Source organism: Asparagus officinalis, chromosome 5 (genome assembly GCF_001876935.1).
Source record: "Asparagus officinalis chromosome 5, Aspof.V1, whole genome shotgun sequence".
NCBI lineage: Eukaryota > Viridiplantae > Streptophyta > Magnoliopsida > Asparagales > Asparagaceae > Asparagus > Asparagus officinalis.
The window spans coordinates 113382100-113393232 of record NC_033798.1 but is presented as its reverse complement, the minus strand read 5'-3'; the positions used below and the strand labels follow the sequence as shown (position 1 = coordinate 113393232).

The 11133-nt window shown below is 35.9% G+C and overlaps 1 protein-coding gene across 1 annotated transcript; it reads right to left on the bottom strand.

The window, feature by feature from the left end:
* Positions 227–10550, bottom strand: LOC109840738 (zinc finger CCCH domain-containing protein 8). Its single transcript, XM_020409486.1, has 12 exons — positions 10181–10550; positions 7277–7524; positions 4233–4292; positions 4029–4127; positions 3870–3929; positions 3566–3769; positions 3252–3289; positions 3116–3162; positions 2888–3018; positions 2712–2765; positions 1971–2111; positions 227–642 (listed from the first exon to the last, which is right to left on the bottom strand). Exons 1-12 carry the CDS (start codon positions 10452–10454, stop codon positions 493–495), a joined length of 1506 nt encoding a protein of 501 aa, XP_020265075.1. The 5' UTR covers positions 10455–10550; the 3' UTR covers positions 227–492.

Sequence of the window (11133 nt, the reverse complement as noted above, 5' to 3'; positions counted from 1 at the left end):
ATTGTGCTTATAGAGTTCTTGGAGCGTAAAGATTATACGAATGGCTAATAACATGACAAAAGCTATCAATGGTTAACACTTGAATAAGGGTATCGAATCAAACTATGAATGGGGAGTTAAAAGGATGATACGAATGACTGCTAACAAACATGACAATAGCTATCAATTATCAAATCAAATTTCATCTTCATTAGTAATATCTACAAGCTAACTATTCTGAAGCATCTTCAAGCAATTTACCGTTAATTAAAAATTGATCAAAATCTGGCATGCCAAATAACTCCACGAACATAATATCACCAAACATAACACAGCCTCCAAAGTGATTAAAGCTAGTGACAATAACATACAAATTGCAATTACTAGTTCCCCAAACAAACTATACGAGCTAATGTCCACTGAAGACAACCCATTTTCAAGATCCAACCAACCAAAGATCAAAGCAAGAAAACAACGAGAGGAAAAGTACCACTGAGAAAATGCAAATGCATCCTAGTTCTGTTCTGCATCAACTCCAGTTTCGCTTCCCTGTGCAGCAGTAGCCATGGCTATAGCCTCTCCAGGTGGCGGGTGATCAAATCTGCATGTAACTCCATACTTGCAGGTGCCTGTCTTCATGTAAAATGGGCATGCAACTGAACCCTGCACAATATCCCAGAATAATGCACAGCCCAAGCTTTTCAATCAGATACATTAAATAATGTGGAATGTTTTATGCATGGTACATAATGGTTGTTTTGGATCTCGAACTGACTTCATGAAACCCAGAATGGGACTCAGATGTTACTTCAAGAATCAAGATATACCGGATATTGACAGGGGTTGAGTATATTTTTTCAGTTCAATGTTGCACGGGGCACTGAAGTGGAGTTGCTCTCAAGTGTTGTGATCCAAGTCCCATGCAAACCAAGTGCAGTTGTTATTTTCATTTTAAATTAGAATCTTGATCAAATGAAAAGGGTTACCCATATTTTGTTTGGCTGATATGACAATAAATAAACATGACCATCTCATTCCTGTTCAGGCATGGGTCAAGCACAAGAGAGTTCCCTGACTTGCCCCCACAAATACTCTAAAAGGTTTAAGAACCACTCAGATGCATATAAACTCTCTTTCATATAAAACCAAATGTTATTTAGAAGAGCATATTTGTATCTTTTAAAGTCTCTAACCATTACACTAAAACTCCAAAGTTGTGGTGAGGGTTATATATTTTTTATATTCTAACACTCCCCCGCAAATTGAGCGCCCTTTTCATGGGCTGAAACCTGGACTCACACACATGGTGTCAATTTTAGAAGACCCGCTTAACTTCATGATGGTGGGATTTGAACTTGGATTGCTCCGATACCATCTTAAAGTTGCCAACTATTGCACCAAAACTTCTAAGTTATGATGAGGGTTGAGGGTTACATTATGGGTAAATTACACTTAAATACCCTAAGGTTTCCTGACGTCGCACGAAAATACCCTAGCTTTCTTACCGTACAAATAAATACCCTAAGGTTTCCAAAAGTATCACGTTGATACCCTTTTTCGGGTATCAATCAATGTGATACTTTTGGAAACCTTAGGGTATTTATTTGTACAGGTAAAAAGTTAGTGCATTTTCGTGAAAATTTAGCAAACCTTAGGGTATTGAAGTGTAATTTACCCTATTTTATATTCTAACAGTATCAAATTTTTAGTTCCCTTGATTATCCTTTTCCAGGTGGTATGGCTCAATGTTGCAACAAAACCAGTTAGATGCTAGTGCTACAAGTTTCATAGAAGTTCAACCTAAGATTTTCCTTTCCACGGGCGAAGTAATCAGAATTCAAAATAGGCCAGGCTAGAGAAATGCAATACAAAACCAGACCACAATCAAGCTGAAAATAATTCTGTAAACCAGTAATAACCCCATGCCTCTGAATGAAACAGACTAATGCACTGATCAGTAAAGACATATTATATAGGATATAGTATTTTACCTCCCTTCGTGGAAGCCCAGCAAGCGTAAGCTTGACATTCGGCTGAACCTGTGCTACAGAGGCATTTGGTGCAGACCGGTCAATAGGGTGGTGAAACTTACATCTCTCTCCAAACTTGCATTGTCCAGTCTTCATGTAAAACTACATTTTGAGACAACAAAGGCACAAGAATAGTTACACAAACACGTCACAAGTGAATGAAACATTTTGATAAAGTCAAACAAATATAGGATAGTAAATGCAACCCTAATTGGGAAAAAAGAGGAAGGAAAATCAGATACATATGTAACTGTTGATCTAAAAACATGCAATAGAGTTAGCCGCAAGCAGCTTGACCAACAAATTTGGCATCCATAATGGAAAATAATATATCAGAAATAAGAAATGATGCTCTGTAAATAACCTATCAGAAATAAGAAATAATAATCTAATAAATCATGGTAATGTATAAACATAATTCAAGATTTTTTAAAAGGAAGATGGGGCATGCAATGGAGAAGAACTAAGGAGTTTTAGAGTGGACAAACTATAACCTGATATCAGCTTTTTTTATTGAGAACAACAAAAGATTCATCAATATTTTGGTCTGCATTTTGCCTTAAAAGCAAATGTTTGATGTAAAATTAAGGAAAATGTCAGCAGCTTACTACATGTAGCACTTCACAATGGACAAGAGTTCAGTGAAAAAAAATTGAAAACAGTGGATACACTCAAAGTTAAAAGAAGCTTTTGAAAACATACATCACATGCCATTTCTCCAGGCCTTTGAGGATACACAGCAGGGCTAACTCCAAGCTGCATTAGCAAAAGGAATTGTCAAATGACCGCATTACACAAGAACTTATATATAAAAATTCACTAGTCATTTCAAACATTATCATCATGGAAATATATATAAGAGGTACTAGTAATCTTACTGATGCTTGGGCCAATAGTGGATCTATACTTGGAATAAGGTTAGCTGCAGAGTTGATTAGACCAATAGGCAGACTTGCAGCAGAAGGCATGACCGTCTGACCTATGTTACCTCCCAATGGAGGATTAATTGCTGCATAAGGGAGATATCCAAATGGTTAACACATTGAAATTGCAGAACCAACAATCGATTAACTTCACGTACAACCATGTGCAAGAGAAAAACATACCAATTCTGTCAGGGTGATTGAATCGGCAAGTAGCACCATATTTGCAGCTGAGTAACAAAAAACAATGGTATTCATATATTTAGAGCCATAGACTACCTAGAACCGCATAAGGATGTCAAAAATATACAAAATTTACCTCCCAGTCTTAACATAGAATGGACAATCTGTCTCACCCTACAAAATGAGTCAGTCATAGTGTCAGATACAACAACTTAATGTACACAAATCAGATTCTATCAATACTTTCAATTAATGGATATTTCTAATAGGCAGTTCAATATAGCATCAGAGAGAACGACGCATCAAATGTATGATATTACAAATGAAATTTAAATTATTAACACATTAGTTTATAGTTCAATTAACTAGCATAGTATTAAAAACAAAGTTTATAACTTTCTATTAAGATAGTCATAACATGCCATATCGATAGAATCGTGAAGAGCCTACCGGTCTTATAGGCAGTCCCTTTGAATTATGCACTAAAGCGGGGGTAAACGGAGCAAAAGTTTTTGCTGGTACTGAATCTCCACCTGCTGATTCAACCTGTTGCAGAGCACCAGCATTTTGCCCACTTGATGGTATTTCAAGATCCTTCGGATGATGAAATTTGCAATTTGCACCAAATTTACATTTGCCAGTTTTCGAATAGAACTGTCAAGAGGAAGTCACAGAAAGAGAGCCTACAGTTTAAAGAGATAACGGGGCAAAATCAAAGAACAATAAAATCATCTATTGAACAAAAGAATCTTACCGAACATATCGGCTCTGAAGGTCGTTCAGGTAGCAAAACAGGGTCAACGGTTCCAGTACCCTGCAAATTATATGATAAATTCATGTAGAAAAGGTGGGAGAGAACAAAAATCAAGTAGGAACCAGGATAATGGATCAAATCAGGATACAACAGGCTTACCATTCCATCTCCTCCACCTGTCAATGCGTTCAGGTTATCCTTCGGATGGTTGAATTTGCAGCGGAAACCAAATTTGCATTTCTGGGTCTTCATATAGTACTTTTCCATATTGAAAACAGAGTTCAATTGAATATGTTAACAAAAGAGCTCGATAAAAGGAAGGTGAATTAGACTACGGCATGAAAAGATTGTAAGTCTTCTTACAGGACAATCAGGTTCCCCGGGTCTCTCCGGAAGAGCTTCAGTGGTAGGAACTAGTGGAACCTGCAAAAGATGGTACCATTACAAATGCAATTCCAGTTCCAATAAGTTAGCATAAGGTACTTAGTTAGGTGACTAAAACAGTAGCAAAATTATCAGACATTCCCTCTCACTCTTAACCTGCATTCTCCTATCTCAACCTGCATCTCGAACAATAAAATCATAGTGAATGCCTCAATTATATTAGATCCTTGTAATCCAGTGAAGACCCTAGAAGAACTAAAGAGAATAGGGTGCGAAACAGCCAGAGTTGAAGGTTGCCTATTCTTTTTCATGAGTCGTGACATGTCCATAATAGTGATTCATTTACATAAAAATTATAACCTCAGATCCAATTTCTCAGCATGAAAAACCTTCCTCTCTGTTCTATTTAAAGCAAGGTGAAAGTTAAGATTCAGTAAATATGATAATGATGATGCAGATTGGTCCACCATTGTGTTATAAACTTAACTGACTGCTGAGTATGTTCAAAACTTATGACTTATTTAATTGAGTATCTTTCTTCTATCATCCTGATTATTTAATAAAACTTGAGATTGTGGTTTGACATCCTTCTTCGACCAAACTATACGGAAGCGTGGAACCATGATTCTGATTGCAGATCACAAAATTAATCACATATTAGAGCAAGCTGTCAATCATGATTTAGTAATATCATGGTCTTCATTATGCAGATTGTAGTACTCGTTATTCTTTATAAGTTCAACTGCCTGTCATTCACGCACTCGAGCGTGCACATGAAGAGACGAACAGTCGTGCGCGCCCACCCACATGTCCGTGCTGAGGCGCATGCACACCATACAGATACACACCAACAAAAACACATTTTGTGTGCATTTATGAATATGTGTGCATCTACATAGATAAACACATATAGACACATAAACATATAAACATTCAAACGAAAGTATATTAATAAATATGTTTTAAGCTTAGTTTAGGATGTTTTACTAACAAATGATTAACTAAAAGTTCCATAGTCAAACTGTTAAATCACACTAAAAATTTTTGATAACAAACAACACTAAAATTTAAAAATACCAAAAATAAAACAATATAACTTATTGAAGATTATACTAAAAAATTAATTTTCAAAAGAATGTAATTAAAATATTACATGGCAAGTAAGCAACTTTCTGCTCACCTTTCTAAATGGAGTCCAAAAGACCGAATAAAAAAAATTTAATGAAAAGGAAGCTAAGTCCACGTTGTTTTTGGTCCTTCTTGTTGCTCCGTCAACTAATATCATATAACTCCTTTTTAATAGCAAATATATCCATCATTCCACAGGTCTAAAACATCTCATCATCTTGGTTAGAGTTATCTCAAAATTTGTGAGGATATGCTCATTTCTTAGTCATTTTCTAAAGTACTACTTGCCCCTCAATTCTCACTGCAGCCAGATCTCATCCTTTGGTTTATTTCTTATTTATGGTCAGAATCAAGATGTCTTATAACCTTCTCCCTTCAATTTCATGGCTTTGTTAATATAACTGAGTCCACTATCTACAAATGTGGATTTTACGAACAAGATTCCAAATTCGTCAAGTTGATGATCAATCCTATACAGTGGGAACCTGCTTATTTCTTAGACACAATTTTAGGCTATGCCCATGCTTCTTTTTATAGGATTCAATACAGAATCAGAATAAGTATTCCAATAACAATTAGGAGATGATGGGTAAATAGTTATCAACTACAAAACATAAACAGCATACAACATTCAAAATTTAAATCACGAGATCTTAAAAAGATGCTTATACCCGGTGGGGTAGTCAATCACCGTCCTTCACAGCAACAATGGAATTCTGATTATTTATTCTATCCAATTAGCATATTTTTCCGTGTGTGATTGCATTATCATATCCCACTTTGTTGTGCAAAAGAAGGGAACTTCTCTCTGACTCAAAGATACCTTCACCTGAACTCATATCCAATATCCAAGAGCAGTACAGACTACTGATATAGTGACATACCACATCTTCATCCTATGTAGCACGGACACGAATCCGACACGGCCATCTGACACGCCGACATGAGGCAAATCCTAAAAAATACATAGGATACGTGTGTTCGACACGTGTGTCCGACACGGACACGACACGGCTTCATGTTATGCGTGTCCGTGCTTCATAGTCTTCATCATATCTGATCCATACACCAATTATATCCTCTATCTAAAAGGGCAAATCAAGCCAAAACTTTCTTGCTAAAAACCAGTGAAGGATTGATCATCCTTTATATGATCCTTAATCATTTGAATGTATATAAGCAACTAAAAGTCTCATGAACAGTTAAGAGGTTTAGCAAATTGATCTGAAAAGGGGATATCATCAAAGACAAGAACACCATACATGGTCCATTATATTAACTTGATAATCTATCAAAGCCTATTGTGATATGCTAATATAATGTTCACAGCCGTGATAAAATATATATATCGCCTATAATACAATACAATGCCCTTCACTTCCAGGTGTTTTTGCTATATTTGAGGAAGAAAATGATGTAAGCTTACAAGATTTCTAATTTTCAATTAAAAGGTCTACTGGCTCTTAAATTTTAGTCATTCACAGATGACAGATATACAAAATATTCTACCAATTTGAAAGAAAATCCAACTTTCCAAGAATGCAGTTCATAATATTAGCATATATATATACATAGACAATACAGAGCTCAAAATATGATAAATCTAGTCCTAAAGATGGCAAACATAAGAAATTTCTTAAAGCTTATAATATTAGCAAATATATATATATAAGGGATGTGTTTGTATAAAATAGACAATATAGCGCTCAAAATATGATAAATCTAGTCCTAAAGATGGCAAACATAAGAAATTGCTTCACCAAAATGTGGTCAAGGTACTAATCTATTCATGAAAAAATATAAATTAAATATGACTTAAACTTATTCTATATTAATAAATAAACATAGTAGTTAACAGCCTACTTATAAAAGTATCACAATTCACAAACTTTCACCTCTTTCCAGTCTGGAATTCCACCCTCTGGTACCCAAATAGGATGGTCAAACTTGCAGGCTTCTCCAAACTTACAGGTTCTCGTCTGCATATAATGTGCACAATCCTTCTCTCCCGGTCGCTGTGGATATACGGGCAGGCTGCTTGCAGTTTCAAGTCTAGGGTGTTTGAACATAGAATTTGAAGAAAATAAAGCGTCACTTTGCCCAATAGTATTATAGCTTCCAAGAACATTCTGTTGGTAGAGAGCTATACGTAGATAGTAGAGAAAATAGTATAAGAAAGCAGCGGGCCATTAATAGATAGTGTTCTTTCATAGTAATTTTTAAAGTAAATAAAATATACGAAGCTAACCATTTACTGCAAATAGTACGAATAACCTCAAAATAAAGGGTTGGATACTGAATAGTGATTATACCATAAAAGTGAAAGTCAGTATTATACAATTAGGCCAACAGTACTAGTGCTCGACACATATAATTAGATACTAAGCTTCTTAAAATTTCAGTAATGTAGTAACTTAATTTAAGCATATAAGAAACTTATATACTAGCCTTTCAGCATATGTAGCAACTCAAGAGCATAAGGATAAAAAGAACTAGAAAAAGCCCAAATCTTCTTTGGTACGGCAAAGTTCAGCCTCCATAAAATTTCCAAATCATACTTAGGCTTGTTTGTACGGAAATGGATGTGGTTTGTGGGGGTAGAAAAGAGGGGAATTTTTGGCACTGAGTCCCAATCTAAATACAACAAACTATGAGATGCATGACACCGTTGCATATGAAGGGCATCCTGGCTTAAAGTGTTCCTCCGAAAATCACATGCTCCTTCTCACGTTCAAAAACATCCACTACAGTTAAGATACTTCCATGACAAGGAGCTAAGCTCAAAACAGGATGCTCAGCCTACAAGGCATTTTGCAAGTTCTAGGAATCAAGAGATACGGACCACAAAAAATGTTCTGTAACAAATTTGGCATTAATAATATTAATCACCAACTAAAGGATCAAATATAATTATCAGAAATTATAACCCAAAAGTACAGATGCTGATCAATCACCTATTGTAGTCAATAAAGCATTGCATCCACTTAAAGAATTAAGAGCCTTCAGACGCAAATGTATAGGTGTGAGAATAAAACTTCCTGTTTCCTCAAAAGAATATGAATTTTAGTCAACATGGTTCATTGCCTTCAAATATAATGGTACTACTACTAACAATTGTCATACTCGATAAACTACATGCCATAGATTTGAGATATGTATTGTGATTCGATTTTCTAATTTTCCCCCCATGTATTAAATCATACTATATTATGTACCATAAGCCAAATTAATCAACATCAATACAGAAATTTTAAAACTATAAGCCTATGCTTAAATTTTTAATATGTGCTACATATGTTTACACATGTTTATGTTAGGACTTAGAAGTAACCTCTTTAAATATATAAAACACAAAACAATTGCTAAAATTTTTAACTATGCCAAAATGACCTGTGACAGAATAATACTTCAAATAATTAATCGGTTATTTTTTAAATATAACTCCAGATTCTAGCTTCTTGAAATATGTGTTGATAAGTAATAACATATTCATATTTACTGATGTATCATATATCACACATCTACTTTTTCACGTAAAATATAGATACCTTGAGAGACAAATCAGAAAGGCAGTTTAATTTTCAAGATCGAGTGTCATATGAGATATAAGCAACATGGCAATGAATTCGCGGCCGAAGCTTGCTATTTATGAGGAATGAACCAATCCAAGTGGAAAAGGACACATATCTTATCAAGGTGGATGAATAATTGTTACCCTTATACAGGGCTACCAAATGCCTGTAATTTATGCAGATTAAATTACATGCAGATACTTTCTACTATAAATCAATATGCGGATAGCATGAAATAATAAAATCAACTGTCAGTTAGCGTTAACTGGCATGCAGACATGACTAGGGTAATTGAATAAGTATTCAAATGTCAAAAGAAAATAGTTAATATTGTGAAACAGAAAGCTAATCCTGTCAGGTAACTAGCCAGAACATAAAAGCAACAACAAATATGGGGCCACTACATGCTAAGAAACTAAAAATACCATAAAAGAACGTCATATGTATATGCATGCCTGCATGTATTACGTAGATGTATGTAAGTATATATGTGCTGGATGAGCTTGGAGAAGAAGCAGAATCATCTTAATGAAAATATTTCTGGTATCTGTACAATAGCAAGAAAAATACAACAGATATCTCAAAGGTCACTCTTGCTTTTGGTTCGAAATCAACTTCTCCTTCTCACCATCTTTTCCAGGAGATACTGTCCCAACTCTACAGAATCACGTAAATTTTAATTTATTTATTTATTTATTTATTTATTTATTTTTCTATTCAGGAAGGTCTAGGAATTGCATGACACTTAAAGAAAAAACCTTCATTACATTTGCAAAGAAACTAAGGTTCGCTGGATCAGAACTACATAGCAATTAAGCACATAATGTGTGGTGTAATGCTTGATCCTCAGCTACACCGCATCAAAATAACGTTAGTTAATCGATATCAGGAGCTTCCCTGAGGAACAGCCGTACCAAGTTTCTAGCTTTTCTATGCAAAATCGATCTAGCAGCAGCTCCTTAAAGCTGAAAATACCTCAGGGGGTGCACTCATTTACCCAATGAGTCAAGAAAACAAAACTTGTGAACTAGAAACACCATGAGTGCATCTGAGTTTTCACAAGAAACGAGTTAGCATAAACAGTAGATTAAACAAGGATAACGTAGCCTATCTTTATTCATATCACAAAAAGATAAAGATACCAATTTGCACCTGTAATTACAAAAAATCTGCGCAGTAATTCAATAGTAACAAGATTTAGAGCGAAAAAACAAAATCCTAACCGACCTTCAGCGGACCTCTTCATGCCCGAGGTCAATCCAGCTCCATCGTAGCCAGCCCACGACGATTGGCCCCCGATCCCGCCAAACTCTCTTTGATTCGAGTAGAGAGAAGATCCGTAGTCCATCGAGGACGAAGAGTACTTGGTGATCTCGGAAGCAGAAGCGAAAGCGCTGGGATTTGAGTACCGTGATGCGGATGAGAGGTAGGGATCCGCCGAGAGGCGCGAGGAGTAGGAGCTCGCTCCGCCGTAGGTAGAGCTGTAGCCTCCGTACGCCATTGATTAGGGTTTGGGGCGGAAGAGAAAAAGAGAGAGCGAGGAGGGCTTCGCTAGGGTTTTTAAAACGGAAAGGGTGACCGAAAATTATGAGATTGTGACGTATCGGAAGTTGTTGGGTTAGTTTTAGAATTACGTTGGTTGGGTCGAGCACGCGGTTCTTGCGGACCGAGGTAATAATTGGGCGATTAGCAAATTTTTAACTTGCTTATCTCATCCCTTATAGCCGGTTTGGATTTGCAGGGAAGTTAAAGGAAACTAAGTGAGAGAATAGAAGGGAAGGGAAGGGAGTTCCCTTTCCCTTGGTTACACCCCAATTTGGGGATAACAAATTTTATATTATTAGGGGATGAGCCAAGGGGAACTAGGGTGAATAACTTCACCTTCTAAATGTTCCCAAACAAGGTGAATGGAGGTGAATGGTTACCCTAACTTCCTTTCACCTTTATTCCCCTCAATCCAAACAAGCCCCTAAGATTAATTGACATATAATTATAGGGTGTGTCCAAAGAACTAGTTTTAGTGCGTACAGAGTATGGTCTAAATTTTGGTTTCTAGTTTGACAAAACTTAGGCAATGTTTGAGCTAGTTTTTTTTAGTTCGAATTTTAAGCCGTAAAACTAGTTTTCTTTTTGACCAATTCGCATATAGATCGTGTTATGGTAATTTACCATCTAAAGAT